This window comes from Cetorhinus maximus, chromosome 10 (genome assembly GCF_964194155.1).
Source record: "Cetorhinus maximus chromosome 10, sCetMax3.hap1.1, whole genome shotgun sequence".
NCBI classification, from domain to species: Eukaryota; Metazoa; Chordata; class Chondrichthyes; order Lamniformes; family Cetorhinidae; genus Cetorhinus; species Cetorhinus maximus.
The window spans coordinates 7785381-7805078 of record NC_135888.1 but is presented as its reverse complement, the minus strand read 5'-3'; the positions used below and the strand labels follow the sequence as shown (position 1 = coordinate 7805078).

Sequence of the window (19698 nt, the reverse complement as noted above, 5' to 3'; positions counted from 1 at the left end):
TCACCATGAGGACATTAGATTCCGCCCATTGATCCTGATGAAGGGTCATCAGGGTTAACATTGAAATGTTAACTGTTTCTCTCCACAGATGCTGCCTCACCTGCTGAGTATTTCCAACATTTTCTCTTTTTATTAAGGAACTACTTCATTTTGGTTTAGCATTGTCTTAAAAACACCCAGAAAGATTTCCTCTGGTTTATGTTTCTAGGTAAAATACCAACACATTATTTTTAAATGACTGGAGCAAACCATCAAGAATGTCCTTACAAACTCACTATATGCAATGCCTAGGGCAATTCCTCCTCCCTTACTTGGGTTAAGTAGAAGGAACTTCATTCTACATCTGGCCATGTTAAAAATGACCTGGGAGTGCTCATTGTTGACACTCAATTTGATATATCTAAGCCTGATGATCAGAAAAATATTCTTTGCAGTTGGGGCGGGGAGGTGGGGTGTGAGGGAGGAACAGGGTGGGTGGGAGTGCCTAAACCATGAATTACTTTCTCCTGTTCTCACAATGCTTTTACTATGTAAGCTTAGAGTATGGAAGAATCCAGGTTACAAAGTTCTCTGACACTCATCCACAAATGGCTGATGGAGGCACGTTTTTACAGGAATGGATTGGAAGAGCAAATGAAAAGATTGGTACAGAACATGAATAGGCAGACAGGAAGGTAGCAATGGACATTAGGAGAGAGGGAGGACAACAAGAGACAGCAGTGAAATGGGAGCCACAGAGTGGGGTAAGCCACTAATACGTGGGCTGTTAGGAGATATATGGAAAGGATGCTAAGGCAAAACAATGACAACTTGACTGACTCGGAAGCCATAGGGCAATGATGATGTGCTTTTTCCTTTTTGTCGTTTACCAGTGATCACATGAAGACGACATGGGGGCAATAGTTCAATAGAAGCCAGGTATGAAGAATGTGAACACACTGGAGAGAGTGCAGAAGAGATTTACGAGAATGGTTTCAGGGATGAGACACTTCAGTTTTGAGGAAGGGTTGGAGAAGTTGAGGCTGTTTTCCTTGGAGAGGAGAAGGCTAAGAGGAGACTTGACAGGAGTTTTCAAAATCATGAGGGGTCTCAAGAGTAGATAGGGAGAAACTGTTCCCGCTCGTAAATGGATCGAGAACCAGAGGGCACAGTTTTAAAGTGTTTTGTAAAAGAAGCAAATACGGGGTGAGAAAAAAACTCTCTCACAAAGAATAGTTAGGGTTTGGAATACACTGCCCGGAAGTGTGGTGAAGGCCGGTTCAATTGAGGCATTCTAGAGAGCATTGGATGAATATTTAAATAGAAACAATGTGCAGGGTTACAGGGAAAAGGCAGGAGATTGGCACTAAGTTAAAATGCTCAGAGAGCCAGTGCAGAGATGATGGGCCGAATGGCTTCCTTCTACAATGTAACAATTCTGTGATTCTGGGAGAAATGGGAGCAAACACTCCTGATTCACCATGAACACGTCATAGCAGATTCACTAATAGATATATAAAAAGAGATCCATCTCTTTCCATTTTGCCTAGCCATTTATTTTTTCCAATTAAAACCTGTCAAGAGTTGTAAAGTACCCGTGAAACATAAATTTTTTAATAATACATTCGTCGATCTTGCCAGCATTGCACACGGTATAACAGAGAACATGTTTTTTTAATCTGTCTCTACTGTCACAAATTGTTGTTTTTCCCTTTCTCTCCCTTCTGATTCTGCATTTCCATCTCTTCTACAAAAACTTAATAAGAGTAGCAGTAGGTCATACAGTCCTTCCAGCCTGCTCCACTGTTCAATAAGGTCAGGGCTTATCTTCCATCTCAACTCCATCCTCTCGCCCTATCCCCATATTTCTTGATTCACTTAGGGCAGAATTTTCTGCCTGTCGGGCGGGCGGGCCCGACCCAATCTCCGGCGGGCGGGGAGCTGATCCCCGCCGGAGAAGCGGGCCCCGCCGCCATTTTAAGTGGGTGGGCCAATTAAGGCCTGCCCAGCGTGATGTCCGGCGGGAAGCGCTATGTGCTCCCTGTGCGGGCAGGGGAGGGGATTCCCCAAATGCAAGTGTGTGTTTTTTCGCGCATGCGCACAAAAGAGCGCACATCTCCCTGAGGCTAAGTGCTGCCTCAGGGAGATCACTGACTGCTTCATAAACTTTAAAAATAGAGAAATAAAAAAATCCTTAACATGTCCCCCTCATGTGACAATGTCACACGAGATGGGACATGTTAATAAATTTCACTGAAACTTTAATAAACTTTCTTAAACCCTACATGAAACCTCATCCCACCAGTGGATGAGGTTTCATGTTTTTTTAGAAGCCCGCCGGGGCTCCTGGCCTGCCCACCAACCTTAAGGTTGGACGGGCAGGTCCATTAATTGTTTTAATTATCCGGGCAGCGGGCAGACAGTTGATCTCGCTGTGCCCCCGCCTTCCTGAAGATTTAAATAGGGCGGGATGACATCAGGGATCCTGCGTCATTTTCACGTCGGCGAGCAGGCCCCGCCCCCTGCTCGCTGACGGAAAAATTCAGCCCTTAGTGTCTAACAATCCACCAATCTCAGTCTTAAATATAATCAACAACTGAGCATCTACAGTGCCCTGGAGTAGAAGATTCCAAAGGTTCACAACCCTGTAGAATAACATTTCTCCTCATCTCACTCCAGAATGGCAGTCCCCTTACCCCTAAATCTATACCCCTAGTTCCAGATTCTCCAGCCAAGGGAAACAACCTCTTCAAATCTACCCTGTCAAGCCCTCTAAGAATCCTACATGTTCCAGTCGAATCACCTATCATTCTCCTACACTCCAAAGAGTATAGGCCCATTTTACTTAAACTCTCTTCACAGGACAACAATTTCATCGCTGGAATACATCTAATGAACCTCTGTTACACCCCCCTCTAAGGCAAGTGTGTCTTTCCTTAGATATGGATACTTCTCAAAAACACATGTTAAGTTTTAAAATTAGCTAAATTAACTCATATGTGTTTTGTTGATAGTTAGAAAAGGGCAATGCTAATTTATTGTACCTGGGAAACAGATTTTATCTCTGAACATTTCTGAGATGGATCAGACAAAAATGTCTGTAGATATGGAGACCAAAACTGCACAACTAAGGTGTGGTCTCACCAAAGCCCTGTACAATTGCAGCAAAACCTCAGAATTCTGGTATTTCAACCCCCTTGCAATAAAGGCCAACATTATATTTGTCGTCCCAATTGCTTGCTGTACCATCATATTAGCTTTCTGAGTTTCTTGTACAAATTTCCAAATCCCTTTTGTTTTTATATAATTTTATAGTTTTGCATGGTTTAAAAAACATTTTTTTTTCTATTCTTTCTACCGAAGTGAATAGCCTCACATTTCCCCACCTTATCAACTATCACCTTGCCCAGTCATTTAACCTGTCTATAACCTCTTGGCATTCTGTGTCCTCCTCACAGCTAATTTTCCCATCTAGCTTAGTATTGGCCACAAACTTAAATATTTATCATAATACTCAATCCCTTTATCTAAATCATCAATGCAGGTTGTAAATAGTTGAGGCCCCAGGGCTGATCCTTACAGTGCTCCACTAGTAACAGCCTGTCAACCTGAAAATTATCCGTTTATTCCTCCTTTGATTTCTGTCCTTTAACCAATCCTCTATCCATGCTAATAAAGTACCCTCAATTCCTTCAACCTTTATCTTGTGCAAAAACCTATTGTATGGTATCTTACTGAATGCATTTTGAAAATCCAAATATATAGTATCGACTGGCTCCCTTTTATCTACCCTGCCAATTACATCCTCAAAGAAATCTAATAGGTTTGTCAGACAAGATTTCCTTTTCATAAAACTATGTTGACTTTGCCCAATCATTTTATGATTTTCTAAGTGCCCTGTTACCACTTCCCTAATAACGGCTTCTAGCATTTTCCTGACGATTGATGTCAGGCTAATTGGCCTGTAGTTCACCATCTTCTCTCCCCCCCTTTCAAGAATCGTGGTCTTACATTTGCTATTTTCCAATCCACTGGAACTGTTCCAGAATTTAGGGAATTTTCGAAGTTCACAGCCAGTTCATCCTCTAAATCTACAACCACTTATTTTAGAACCTTAGGATGTAGGCCCCGTAGCTCCTGGGTATTTGTTGGCTTTCAGTCCCAACAATTCATTCAGTACTTTTTTTTTGCTACCGTAAATTATTTTTAGTTCCCCATTCTCATTAGGCTTTTGGTTTCCCTACTATTTCTGGTTATGTATTCTGTCTTTTCTACACTGAAGGCTGACAAAATATTTGTTTAATGTCTTTGCCATTTCCTTATTCCCCATTATAATTTCTCCTGTCTCAGCCTCTAAGGTCCCCTCATTTACTTTCACTACTCTCTTCCTTTTGACAAACTTGCAGAAGCCCTTACAATGTGTTTTTATATTTCTATCCCATTTTATTTTTTTTGCTTCTCGGTCTTATTCTTTTCCCCTCCGCAGTTGCATGTGGTTTGTGATATGCTACACTGTGACAGGGAAATGCAGGCTGCAATTGTGGGGTAAATGTGTCCCTCAACAGTTCCTTTCCCATTATCTTCCCCAGCCATATGATTTGCCTACCCCCTTGCTGCCATCACGTAGTCATCACAGGCTGGAGGCTCTGTTAACCTCCACCAATCTCCCTCTTATCCTGCCTTATGATTTGCTTTCAAAATTCAAATTGTTTATTTTTAAAGAAATCAAATTAGAACAAGGTAAGAAAGTCCGCCTTCAATTTGTCAGTCCGTTTTTCTCTCTGACCCATCTCAGAAATGTTCAGAGATAAAATCTGTTTCCCAGGTTCAATAAATTAGCATTGCCCTTTCCTGACTGTCAACAAAACACAGATGAGTTAATTTAGCTAATTTTAAAACTTAACATGTGTTTTTGAGAAGTAATATTAAATGAAACGAGTCTTACTTTTTCTCTTTTTCATGACACCTCTCTGATCTCAGGCTCTTTCTCAAAACCCAGTTTATCTTTCTTTCACTTGTAAAGTTTAAAGCTCAAACAAAACTGTACTAAAGAATAATTAGAAATCAGTTTTCCCTCTTGCACATACACATATGTGTACACTTGCTCACACGGGCTTGCTTGTCATGCTCTCCACATGGCAAGTCCCATGAGGATGAGGCTCGTAAGTGGGTGTTAATTGCCCACTTAAGGGCCTTAATTGGGATGGGGTGGTAAAGCCATCCATGGGCATTCCTGCCACAGACTTAATTGGTTGGGGGGGATGGAGGGAGGAAAGTGGAAATTGCTAGAAGCTAAAGAAAGAACATACTTCCGCTACAGCTGACTGAACAGAGCTGATACATATGTCCTTTACTTAGTTTCCAACAATGTAAGAATTGGACTATCCAAATTTAACTTTGAGTCAGCTGTAGGCAAAAATATTAACTCCAACCTCAAGGTTTTAGGAGAGACTTTTCATGAAAGCATTAAAATATACAAAGGACAAATGGATAAATTTGGTTGTGTTAATATGGTGGAGTGGGCAGATGCGTGGCAGATGAAATTCAATGCAGAGAAGTGTGGGGTGATCCATTTTGATAGGAAGAACATGGACTGACAATATAAAATAAGGCGTGAAATTTTGAAGGGGGTGCAGGAGCAGAAAGACCTGGGTGTATATGTGCATAGATCATTGAAGGTGGCAGGACAGGTGGAAAGAGCAGATAATAAAGCATATAGTATCCTGGGCTTTATTAATAGGGGGATAGAGTACAAGAGAAGGGAGGTTATGCTGAATTTATATAAGACACTCATTAGACCTCAGCTGGAATATTGTGTACAGTTCTGAGTGCCACATTATAGGAAGGATGTCAACACATTGGAGAAAGTGCAGAAGAGGTTTACAAGAATGGTTCCAGGGATGACAAACTTCAGCTATGAGGATAGATTGGAAAGGTTGGGACTGTTCTCCTTGGAGAGAAGAAGAGGAGATTTGATAGAGATGTTCAAACTCATGAGGGGACTGGACAGAGCAGATAGGGAAAGGCTGTCCCCACTTGTAAAAGGATCAAGAACAAGAGGGCGCAAATTTAAAGTGATTTGCAAAAGAAGCAAATGTGATGTGAGAAAAAACTTTTTCACACAATGAGTCAGTAAGTTTTAATTCTTTTATTTTGGCAATAACAATTTTTTGGCTTTACTGAGGGGAAAATGGTGGATAAGAAAAAAATTCAGAAAATATGTTTTAAAAATTCTGGGAAAAGTGGACAACCAACTTGTGCCTCAGAGTGATGAGTCTATATAGCTGTTCTCCATTATAATTGCGGACGCTGGAACTTATAATTAAAAAGTTGACCAAAAAGTGCAACACATATGTGACAACAGGAAGTCAAGTGATGAAGGAAGTACACATAGATTTTTTTTTAATATATCATAGATTAAATCTTCTGACTAACCATACTTCCTGGTGTATTACTCTTACTTCCTGTGCCACATTTTTAGAATGGAAAACTCTATGTCAACATATCAATTTTCACCATCACACTTTTGTTTATTGAACCAATTGTATCACTTAAAAGATTTTTGCCTGCCATCATGCCATTTCATCTGTAATCAAAAGCTCCAATGTCTAAATTAAGGTTTTAATTAAGAAATTTAAAAAAACATATTTTATAATAATGCAATTACATCTGTCTGCTAAATTGTTTTTGTGCCATTTGATGAGTTCATTATAATATTTACTTGAAGATGTCAGTTACTCCCAAAAACCTGGGTTTAAAGTTGATGCTTCTGGCCCAAGTTAAAATTTTTCTCCCAAATTAAATTTTGAAATCAAATATAAAGTCTAATTATTACCTTTGTTTTTGTACTAGAAAAAAACCTAAACATTCTAATTACTGTCAAGGAGGGGGAAGGGGAAGAGAGAGAGAGAGAGAAAGACTGACAAAGACAGAAACATAAACATCTAGGAAGCAGTCACAGAACACCAAATACAATGTTCGCAGAGATCTCTTACAAATCAATGCTGCTAGACTTGTCATCTTCTACCCTAAGTGCTGTAAAGCTCATGTCATTTATACCCCTCCACAGACCCCCCACCACCAACCCTTGCCCTTTCCTTTACAGCTGAAACACCATAAATCCATCAGTTAACCAAGCCTCATATCATATACTCCCAGTTCTACTAGACTTCAGGTTCCCTTTTCATAGTTCTTCTAAATCACAGGTACTCCTTCCATAGTCATACCAAATTAAAAGGTCACCAAATCCCAAAATTCCACTGCAGGGGTCTCGAACATCAGTGCCCCCATTCCAGGCCCACTCAACCCCAGGACCACCTACCAGCACTATCCTCATTGTTTAAGGAATGGTCCTGTGCTTTGGTATCAGTTGCAGTTCACTCACCTTCCCCAATACTGTTCAATACTCGATAGCTACCTTCAACTGGTGCACCTTGCACAGCAACTGGTTGTGTATTCTTAGCTTTGAAATCATAATGGTATAGAAGCCAAAAACACAATCAGTAAAATATACTGCAAATAAAATCTATTATCTAATTATAAATCCTTACAACTGCCCACACTTTCAACCTGTTCAAATGTAAATTCCAATATCTATATTGAAACTGGAAACTGCCTATGTAAATTTATCATACTGTAATTAGACCTCTCTCCAGTGAAAGCACTGTGCACCTTTGGCAGGAATGTGTAACTACCATAGAAGTTTACATAAACAACCTTCATTTTAAATCTGGGCAAAGGAATTTATCTTGGAAACACATACATGTGGGGATACAAATGGGGTTGGAATTAGGTCATCACCCAGTTTCAATTATGGCCCACCCTCTCATCCTGCTTTACCTGATAACCATATTTGGGTTTTGACATCCTATCTCCAACATCATGGGTGAGTTACTGGTGTTTATATACAATTTATATACATTTATGATTTTCACAAAATAATGGGCAGAATTCAATCCCTGAAGCATAGTTAAAATTCCACAACAGAATTTAGTACAAATAAAAACAAAAAATGCTAGAAATAGTAAACAGATCAGGCAACATCTATGGAGAGAGAAACAAGAATTAACTTTTGAGGTCATTACCATCCTGCCTGACCCGCTGAGTATTTCCAGCTTTTTCTGTTCTTATTTCAGATTTCCAGCATCTGCAGTATGTTGCTTTTGTTTTAGTACAAATGGAATTTGATTTATTCAGTCGCTGATTTTACACAAATCATTAGTTCTGATGTTATCATCTCCATCAGATGAACATCCCTGTTGATATACATGCAATATCCTCAGTCTCACTATAAGCAACACCGAGGGAGAACTGCTTGCAAAATTTTTTTTTTTAAATCTAGCAACTGCTTTATCAGCAGTTTAAATTAAAACTAAATTTTATGACCGAAACTGAGCTTTACACATAAGCATTAACCAACTTTGCCTGTATTGGTTTCCATTGTTAAAAAAGTTAACAACGTAGAAAAATATTTTACAATTTTCAAATTTAACCATTAATGTTAAACTGGCAGCCTTTTTGTTTGTTCCATTTTCACTATTAAAAATACTTCTCCCCTTCAACTTTTCTTTCAATTTTTCTCCTTGTGCCTCTCCCAAGGCAAGTGATTCAAACTAGGGTAACAATTCTAGGAACAAACAGCCTCTGTTAGCTTGAAGATTGGCCATTTTTCCATGTATATGCCTAATCACATCTTCACCCTACACACACACACACACACACACAAACACCCCATCAGGAGTCATTAGATAGTGACTGACATAACCCTTATATAAGCCTGCAAGTTCTGAGGTAAATATATCACTTTAGTGCTTTCCCAGCTGAGATCAGCTAATATCAGGGTTCAAAATACACATGGGCAGTGGGCAAATTCGCCCTCAAAAGCCGCCAAAATTCCCAGGAAAATTCAATCAAAGGGCAACCAATGAGAGAAAAGTCACCCCTGAAAGTGGGAAAGACAGAATCTGTGAGGAGCTGATCCTCCAATCACAGATTCTTTCTCTCCCACGCTCACTGCTCCAGCTCCTCCAATCAGAGGTTCCCTCTCTCTTGCACTTCCTGATCCTCAAGAGATACAATCTACGATTGGAGGATCAGCAAGGGTGGGAGAGAAGGACCTGTGATTGGAGAAACTGGAGCAGTTATTCTGGCCAGTCCTGCTGCTGCCATCACTGAGCACTTAGAGAGAAGGCATTTTGAAGGAAGGTAAGAAATGGGTTCCGCTGTTGGGCTTAGATAACCTAGATAAATTAGAGTAGGATTTGCGTTTGGGGTTTACACAGTTGGGGTTAGATAAACTAGGTAAATTAGCTAGATTAAGCTCAATATTTTTTTCAACCATCGAATCTGTATAGTTAACGTTTCGAGTCTTCATGACCCTTCGGCAGAACTGAGTATAGTTAGGAGAAAGGTGAAATATAAGCTGGTCTAAGGTGGGGGGGCGGGGGGAGAAAGAAGTAGAGGGTGGGATGATTGTGGAGATAAGCAAGCAGTGATAGGAGCAGATAATCAAAAGATGTCACAGACAAAAGGATCAAAGAGGTGTTGAAGGTGGTGATATTATCTAAGAAAAGTGCTAATTAAGAATGGAAGGCAGGATATTCGAGGTACAGCTCTAGTGGGGGTGGGGTGGAAAGACTAACAAAGTTTTAGTTTTAGATTTAAAAATAATGGAAATAGGTGGGAAAAGAAGAATCTATATAAATTATTGAAAAAAAAGGAAGGGGGGAGAAACGGGGTGGGGATGGGGGGAGGGGGAGTTTAAGATCTAAAGTTGTTGAATTCAATATTCAGCCCGGAAGGCTGTAAAGTGCCTAGTCGGAAGATGAGGTGCTGTTCCTCCAGTTTGCGTTGGGCTTCACTGGAACAATGCAGCAAGCCAAGGACAGACATGTGGGCAAGAGAACAGGTTCACTTGCATTTCCCCTAACTTAGTCTACTGCATTCGTTGCTCCCAATGCGGTCTCCTCTACATTGGAGAGACCAAACGCAAACTGGGCGACCGCTTTGCAGAACACCTGCGGTCTGTCCGCAAGAAAGACCCAAACCTCCCTGTCGCTTGCCATTTTAACACTCCACCCTGTTCTCTTGCCCACATGTCTGTCCTTGGCTTGCTGCATTGTTCCAGTGAAGCCCAACGCAAACTGGAGGAACAGCACCTCATCTTCCGACTAGGCACTTTACAGCCTTCCAGGCTGAATATTGAATTCAACAACTTTAGATCTTAAACTCCCCCTCCCCCCATCCCCACCCCGTTTCTCCCCCCTCCCTTTTTTTTCCAATAATTTATATAGTTTCTTCTTTTCCCACCTATTTCCATTATTTTTAAATCTAAAACTAAAACTTTGTTAGTCTTTCCACCCCACCCCCACTAGAGCTGTACCTTGAGTATCCTGCCTTCCATTCTTAATTAGCACTTTTCTTAGATAATATCACCACCTTCAACACCTCTTTTATCCTTTTGTCTGTGACATCTTTTGATTATCTGCTCCTATCACTGCTTGCTTATCTCCACAATCACCACACCCTCAACTTCTCTCTCCCCCCGCCCCCCCACCTTAGACCAGCTTATATTTCACTTTTCTCCTAACTATACTCAGTTCTGCCGAAGGGTCATGAAGACTCAAAACGTTAACTGATTTCTTCTCCACCGATGCTGCCAGACCTGCTGAGTTTTTCCAGGTAATTCTGTTTTTGTTTTGGATTTCCAGCATCCGCAGTAGCTTTTAGCTTTTTGTTTTTAAATCTGTATAGTGTCTGTTCCTGCTGTTTCAGCGCATACAGCATATCCAGGGCAGTGACTACCAGCATTTGGCATGTTTTGTGTAGATGACTGAATCCCTGATGATATTCTCCAGAAATATCTTCAGTACACCCCTAGTCTCTTCGTAGATGAGGCCAGAGATGCGCTTGACTTTGATAATGTTCTCCAAGTGATATTCAACAACACAGACTCTTGTTTTTCAACCAAGAATCCATTCTACTTGAACTTTTAGTCCGAGGAATCTAATGCGAAAACTCAGTCACCCGTCCCTTTCCGGCACAGAGTCTGGGGTTGGGGGCAGGTGGAATGAATCTCCTCAGTGCAAGACAGCAACCCTGGATTGAAGGGGTGAAATTAACAGCTGTGGGTATTCTTAGGGTTTCCACTTGCCCAGGGCTGTAGAGTGTCCTCTGTACACCAGCCCCTCAGCAATATTCCAGACTTGTTTCAATGGGGCAATGTGCACACAGCCAAAGATTCACTTTGTAAGCAGATTCAAGGGGTTCAGGAGAACCCATAGCGAAGGCATCCAACCAGAAATCCTGTTCCAGAAATAGACCTCTCTAATAAAGGATCTAAAAGCAAGATGTTATTCACGTCAGACAGATGATTTCTTTGAAGGTGATCAAAAAAATTGTGGATCTACACTGGTGTTGGTCCAGTTTTAAGGGTGGATGGTGAAGAAAGGAAGTGCCTTTGTGAATTAATTTCCCCCTTTTGTGTGAGTCTAATGTTGCTTTGCCTCCTAGTTTGCAATAAAGTGTGAAGAATTGAATAAATATTCCAGGGCCATGGGAAAAGAAACAGCAGGAGAGGAGATTAATTTAGTAGTTCTCTCCCAAAAAGCCAGCAAAGGCATGATGAGCTGAAAGGTCTCCTTCTGTGCCATAAAATTCTATGATTTCTAAGACTTTCAATGTCCATTGTAAAAAGTATGGCATTGATGGGTACAGTTAGTGAGTTAACCATCTCTATAAAGAAGTCTTTGATGTAACTAGGATGCTTCTGTGCTAAGAGGTTCCAATCTATGTCTCATGAAAGCACAGATGATCATGCGAGGAGGTGCGTTAGCTTGGGAATCAAAAAAATCACTGAAATATGAAGTATATATGAATTCAACCATTTGTTGTCCAATGGTTAGCTTAGTACTGCAGGATTAATTTGTGTGTATTCCCCTCGTTGCGCAGTTGGACCTTTGGAAGTCAGAATCCTGACCTGTTTGTCAGCACTCACTTTAAAGAGAAGTATTGAGGGGAACAAAACTTGAAATCAACAGAACAAAACTAAAGAATGCTGGAGAATGCAAATTTCTTGTAATTATTTTTAAAAGGGGCTGTTGTGCTAAGTAGCTGGAATTTTCATTTTGGAGATGGAGTATTTGAGATTTATTTATAATAAAGTAACGAAAACATCTTATTTATAGATTCTAAGTTAAAAATGTATAAATATTATTCAAAAAGTAGCCCCTAAAAATCAAAAAGTAGCCCTCAAGAAAATCTTAAGAGCCTTCAAAAAAATTTTGTTTTTGACCCATGGCTGATACAAATCAAAAGACAAACCTGGGATCTTACAAATCTATATGGCTCAGCACCAGATCATATGGTACATTTACTCACTGAGCCATCAAGGAAACTCCGTTTAATGTCTATCTTATTCTCAGTGTAAGTTCACTGGCCCGTGACACAATACTTCACTGTACTTAAACTTATGGAGAATAATGGATGCCAGGATTCAAGTTGCAATTCTGTAATTTCATCAAGTGATTCAGATACTGCAATAAAACATAAGACTCACAACCATCATGAGATTAAATATCCATTTCCAACTCACTGAAGTATTCTTTAACAAAGCAATATCCATTTTCCTTTGTGGGCTTTTACCATTGGGTCATATTTTGCATGCCATGTGTACACAATGGACAACATTCACATAACGGTACGGAAATCTTGTGACATCAAGAAAAATATAGAAGAAAATTTTGCACAGATAAGAACATCCCAGGACTTTTGGCGTTTTGTTTCAGATTCCCAGCATCCGCAGTATTTTGCTTTTTATCCCAGGACTTTTACTCTGTTATCTCTTATTACTGTCAGAAAAAGCTGTAAACTTTTATTGCTTGCCATACTTTAATTATTGCAGAAATTGTTCACTCATTCTGTCTTCGAAACAAAAGTTGTGTATACAATAACCACAAACAGATAAGAACAAACTTTGTTCTGGAACGTCTCCATTGTTCCAGTTGAAAACTAGCAATGGACAGACATGATTAACTGAATGGCCTAATGCATAATCCATGTATGCATTAAGCTTGTAAGGTCACACTACTGCTTTTATCTGCTAAATTTTCCTTTATAACTTATTTGTATTCATAAAACTTGTGAGTTTCATCTATTTCTCTCAAGAAAAAAACATTAAATCCTGCAACAGCCTATATATCCTTTCAAGTGGAGTAGTACTAAGCCATTCTACCAGGTTCTTCTGACCCCAAATTTTGGTAAGTAAAGACATTATGATATCTTTTAATAAAGCTCAATTGTTTAACTACCAAAGTAGGGAAACATAATTCAAAACCATCAAACTAACTGTCAGACCTACATACTAATCTTGCTATTTTGTTTTAAACGATAGCCTCTGTTGTGACAGACAACCATTTCCTGTACAGACGTCTAGAGCACGAATGGAGATTTACAATTTTCCTTTAACGCTACTTTAATAAAAGCTGGCACCCAAAACATAAACAAAAGGTCCTAAAAGAGGCATGCATGAATTATTACCTTTTGGTTCATCCCCTAGGTTTACTATAATTTTAACCCTATGTTTTCACTGGTCGAAACTGAGCATTTAAAAAAATGCCTTCTTTTTAAAAAACTGCTATAATAGTTGTTTGCAAAGTAAATTTGGGGGAAGCGATGGCGTAGTGGTATTGTCGCTGGACTAGTAATTCAGGGACTCAGGGCAATGCTCCCGCCACAGGTGGAGATGGTGGAATTTAAATTCAATAAAAATCTGGAATTAAAAGTTTAACGGTGACCATGAAACCATTGTTGATTTTTGTAAAAATCCATCTGGTTCACTAATGCTCTTTAGGAAAGGAAATCTGCCATCCTTACCTGGTCTGGCCTACCTGAATCCAGACCCACAGCAATATGGTTGACTCTTAAATGCCCTAGCAAGCCACTCAGTTGTATCAAACTGCTACAAGGTCTCAAAAAAAGTAATGAAACCGGACAGACCACCCGGCACCCTATTGAGTGAGCTGTCCCACAGGCTAGTCAAGCAACAGCCTGACATAGTCATCCTCATGGAATCATACCTTACAGATAATATCCCAGACACCAACATCGCCATCCCTGAATATGTCCTGTCCCACTGGCAGAGGTGGCAACACAGCGGTATACAGTTGGGAGGGAATTGCCCTGGGAGTCCTGAACATCAACTCCGGATCCCATGACGTCTCATGGCATTAGGTCAAACATGGACAAGGAAATCTCCTGCTGATTACCACGTACCGCCCTCCCTCAGCTGATGAATCAGCGCTCCTCCATGTTGAATCACTTGGAGGAAGCACTGAGGGTGGCAAGGGCACAGAACGTACTCTGGGTGGAGGACTTCAATGTCCATCACCACGAGTGGCTCGGTAGCACCACTACTGACCGAGCTGGCCGAATCCTAAAAGACATAGCTGGTAGTCTGCGGCAGGTGGTGAGGGAACCAACAAGAGAGAAAAACGTACTTGACCTCATCCTCACCAACCTGCCTGCCATAAATGCATCTGTCCATGTGGAGGTGAAGTCCTGCTTTCACATTGAAGATACCCTCCATCATGTTGTGTGTCACTACCACCGTGCTAAATGGGATAGATTTCAAACAGATCTAGCAACTCAAGACTGGGCATCATGAGGCGCTGTGGGCCATCAGCAGCAGAAGAATTGTAAGCAACCACAATCTGTAGCCTCATGGCCTGGCATATCACCCACTCTACCATTACCATCAAGCCAGGGGATCAACCCTGGTTCAATGAAGAGTGCAGGAGGGCATGCCAGGAGCAGCTCCAAATGTACCTAAAAGTAAGGTGTCAACCTGGGGAAGTTAAAACACAGGACTACTTGCGTGCCAAACAGCATAAGCAGCAAGTGATAAACAGAGCTAAGCAATCCCAAAACCAACAGATCAGATCTAAGTTCTGCAGTCCTGCCACATCCAGTCGTGAATGGTGGTGGACAATTAAAAACAACTCACTGGAGGAGGCAGCTCCACAAATATCTCCCTCCTCAATGATGGTGGAGCCCAGCACATCAGTGCAAAAGATAAGGCTGAAGCATTTGCTAAAATCTTCAGCCAGAAGTGCCCAGCGGATGATCTATCTTTGCCCCTTCCAGAGGTCCCCAGCATCACGGATGCCAGTCTTCAGCCAATTCAATTCACTCCACGTGATATCAAGAAACAGCTGAGGGCACTGGATACTGCAAAGGCTATGGGCCCTGACAACATTCCAGCAATAGTACTGAAGGCTTGTGCTCCAGAGCTTGCCACGCCCCTAGCCAAGCTGTTCCAGTACAGCAACAACACTGACATCTACCCAGCAATGTGGAAAATTGCCCAGGTATGTCCTGGACACAAAAAACAGGACAAATCCAACCCAGCCAATTACTGCCCCATCAGTTTACTCTCGATCATCAGTAAAGTAATGGAAGGGGTCTTCAACAGTGCTATCAAGCAGCACTTGCTTAGCAATAACCAGCTCATTGACCCCCAGTTTGGATTTCACCAGGGCCACTCAGCTCCTGACCTCATTGCGGCCTTGGTTCAAACACGGACAAAAGAGCTGAACTCCAGAGGTGAGGTGAGAGTGATGCCTTTGACATCAAGGCCGCATTTGACCGTGGGGCATCAAGGAGCCCTAGCAAAACTGGAGTCAATGGGAATGAGGGGGAAACCTCTCCAATGGCTGAAGTTATACCTAGCACAAAGGAAGATGGTTGTGGTTGTTGGAGGTCAGTCATCTCAGCTCCAGGACATCACTGCAGGAGTTCCTCAGATACTGAAGCAGTCCATGTCCAAATGCAACAAGACCTGGACAATATCCAGGCTTGGGCTGATAAGTGGCAAGTAACTCGCACAACACAAATGGAGGCAATGACCATCTCCAACAAGAGAGAATCTAACCATCACCCCTTGACGTTCAATGACATTACCGTCACTGAATCCCCCACTATCAACATCCTGGGGGTTACCACTGACCAGTGAGTAACTCACCTCCTGACTCCCCAAAGCCTGTCCACCATCTACAAGACACAAGTCAGGAGTGTGATGGAATACTCCCCACTTGCCTGGATGAGTGCAGCTCCCATAACACTCATGAAGCTTGACACCGTCCAGGACAAAGCAGCCCGCTTGATTGGCACCACATCCACAAACATTCACTCCCTCCACCACCGTGACACAGCAGCAGCAGTGTGTACCATCTACACACTGGAGGTGCGCTGGATGCATTGGAGGAATTCACCAAGGCTCCTTAGACAGCACCTAAGGACCACTACCATCTAGAAGAACAAGGGCAGCAGATGGTTGCGAACACCACCACCTGGTAGTTCCCCTCAAGTCACTCACCACCCTGACTTGGAAATATATCACCGTTCCTTCACTGTCGCTGAGTCAAAATCCTGGAACTCCCTCCCTAACAGCACTGTGGGTGTACCAACACCACAGGAACTGCAGCAGTTCAAGAAGGCAGCTCACCATCACCTTCTCAAGGGCAACTAGAGTCACCTTCTCAAGGGCAACTAGGGATGGGTAATAAATGCTGGCCCAGCCAGCGAAGCCCACATCCCATGAATGAATTTAAAAAATCAAATCAATAACATTTCCTACTTTCACACCAGAACAGAAACACAAAAAAGCAGCAGACACTTTTGAAGATACTTTTCCCACAAAAGTATAAATGCAGAAAGCTTGGGAGAATTTTTGTGGTTATTGTATACACAGCTTTTGTTTTGAAGACAGAATGAGCAAACAATTTCTGCAATAATTAAAATATGGCAATGCAACTACAAGCAATAAAAGTTTACAGCTTTTTCTGACAGTCATAAGAGATAACAGAGTAAAAGTCCTGGGATGCAGTGCCTACCAGTGCTCCTCACACATCTGAACAGCACTGGTATATCTTTTAGCATCCTGAAATCAATCAGAGATTAGATAATGAAATATGCACAAGCCTTTTCCCAGAACCTTTGACAAATCACACACAATCCTAAATCTTCATAAATCACGATTAAAGACAAGGATATCATCACCAACACATATATCTTTTCTAGCCTGACCTGAAGACTAATGAGAAAAGCCCTGGACTATCTCTTCTGATTAATTAATTCAAAATGTCTGCCGTTATTCAAATGTGAGGCTGGTGTTATTTGAATAACACTTGACAGCAATGCCTGAAGATATAATCTCTGATTTGCAAATCTGCATCTGCACTGCTGTAACGGTTCCTATAACAGTGACCTTAGAAGATGCTTTTTTTATGAAGTCAAGGCTGTTCTAGCTATCGGCACTTCACAAAAAGAAAAAGAGGGGAAAAAAATCAGGTTGTGAAGCCCATTGTCCACAATGAAATAAATCAATCATGGTGACAGAAGTAGGACTGAAATGAGAGTCTGAAGTGAACAAAATATTCAGTGTCAGCAAAACATCTGCTGTCAGGTTCTACTCTAAAATTTCACTAAAACATACTGTGACAAATCATATTTTCTTTATTTGGTTACAACTGTGGTGAAAATTCTAACATTAAAATGATTTTAGAATTATTTTGATATCTTACAGTACACAAGATCATTGCAGAATTTCAAAAAGTGTGCAAAGAAGGGAAGCAGTTCTTAATGCAAAATTAGAGGTTGCGGTAAATTCTAGTCCCAGTTTAGTAGTTCAAAGAACAAGAACAGTAGTCCCTGTTTTAAATGTTGAGGATATTTTTAAGTATTTTAGTCTTGAATTCTGCAGAGACAAATACCAGGTTAAATATAAAATCACTTTTCCAAAAGAGCTTGCATTTCCATAAGTTTTACTCTCTTGTGGTTTAAAATTCCAAGTTACAAACAGCTATTAAAATCTTACAAAACACAGAAATGGCCAAGACGCCCAAAGTAACATATGCTTCAATTCAAAATAAACTGTTTTTTTCAAAAAGCTTGATTTAAAAATATGGTAACAAATTGTCATCTGAAACATCTCCAAGTAGAATGTTGATAGCAGTCTGCTATCTGTTTTGGAAAAACAGTGATGCAACTGTCATGCTGGCAGTGCCAAGAATCATGACAGAATGGATTATTAATAAGTGACTTATCCAGAGAACTATATTAATTTATGTCTTCCTGTCTGGTTCAAAAGACAGTTCAACCTTCCCATGCTGGGGGAGGGAAACCAAAACTGGGCAACTGAAATAGTTTTTTTTAATAAGACCACTAATGAAGAAAAAGCATTTGCATTTACCCGTGTTTTGCTGGAAAATGGAACTTCTGTATCGTATAACTGATGAGGCTACTTATTACAAATGGCCTTCATAATTATCTAAAATTCTTCACAATAAAAAAAACACCATTTGGAAAGATAACCATTTAAATTTAATTTACAGTAATTTCAACCAACAGAGAAAAACAACAGAAGAATGAAATAGCTGCAATGTACTGCATCTGACCTCCGCTTTCGGAAGAGAATAAACACAGCCTTCGCTTTTCAATCCCCATCAAACCAGAGCAAAAGGAGGGCCAGCATTCTCCTGCTCACAGCCATTAATCATAGCTTTCGCTGAGCAAGTGCGTATTAATTTCTGTCATCCCAAACATCATCGAGTATTGTTACAGCACCATTCGCTCTCATTCACTACCAGTCGTTACCAGTTTCTCAACACTGAGCTGAGGCAGAGCGAATGGTGTGGATTTCAGTGTTAGAGGCATCTATCCCTAGGGTGCTGACACCAATTAAGCCATTTCAAGAAGCAACGAGAAAGTTCCAACCCTTCTATGTAATAAGACCCAGCACCTAATATTGGCATGTTGCCATTTTCTATTGCTTTATATACAACATTAACTGCACATATGCTTACTAATCAAAATTCAATTTTAGTTACTGCTTCTCTTTTTTTTTCAAAATACCTACAGCGAAATTTGGGTTATTTGAAGTCAGAATACTTCAGACTACAAGGCTATCACAAAAGAATTATAAACAGAAAGCACAGTGATATTGTCAAAGAGAATTACATTTGCTAGAATACAATATGATAAAAACTACATTCAGGAATAGTGAATCTTTTTTTTAAACTTTTTAATTAGTATCAAAAGGTAATTCCCATTAGAAAACTGCCAAGTAAGGCCTGTGGTACTGTCCCAGTCTGCTTTAATTAAAACCTTTTGAAACATTTCAGACATTTACATCAGCTTTTAAAACCACTCTTTTCAGGTTTTACAGTTGCCTTTCTTTGGCAGGCAACAAACTCCTCCTGTCAAAGTCACTGTGGAATAATGCAGGGTTTGTTATGAATTAAATATTAGAAACCCTAACACAGCAGCCAATAAGAATTATTTGCCTTATTAAAGCAGCAGAAGAGCACTGATTAAATTTTCATTGCAATGCAGTCTTTTTCCCATTTCTGCTTTCAATTCATCATTCTAATGTATGAAAGGCATATTGAACAACGACAGCCGGACTTAATTTAAGGTAAGCAGATACGGCAGAGGAAATGCTTGAAATTTCCATTGTCAGAAAATAAATACATTTGGAACAGGTCAAGATAAAACCAGCTAAACAGAATCATGTAATCATGAATCCCTGATAAATATCCTCAGATACTGAAGGTTGTTCATTGTTCTATTCAAATACGTATCACAAAGAAAATGAACTTCAAGTATCCATTTTCCCCAGAGAAAATCTCTTCCCTGAAACTCCACAACTAATGAAATGGGGAA

General features: G+C 40.5%; 1 protein-coding gene across 5 annotated transcripts in view; it reads right to left on the bottom strand.

The window, feature by feature from the left end:
- LOC144685431 (pre-B-cell leukemia transcription factor 3) overlaps positions 1-19698 on the bottom strand; it is a 222692-nt gene that overhangs the window by 191210 nt on the left and 11784 nt on the right. Inside the window, exon 1 of one of the 5 annotated variants that reach the window (XM_078549915.1) lies at positions 18432-18571. The exons of the other annotated variants lie outside the window; for them this stretch is intronic. Coding sequence (XP_078406041.1) covers positions 18432-18480 — 49 coding nt within the window. The 5' untranslated portion in view covers positions 18481-18571. Of the gene's footprint in view, positions 1-18431; positions 18572-19698 lie in introns of those variants that run through there. 5 annotated transcript variants of the gene reach the window in all.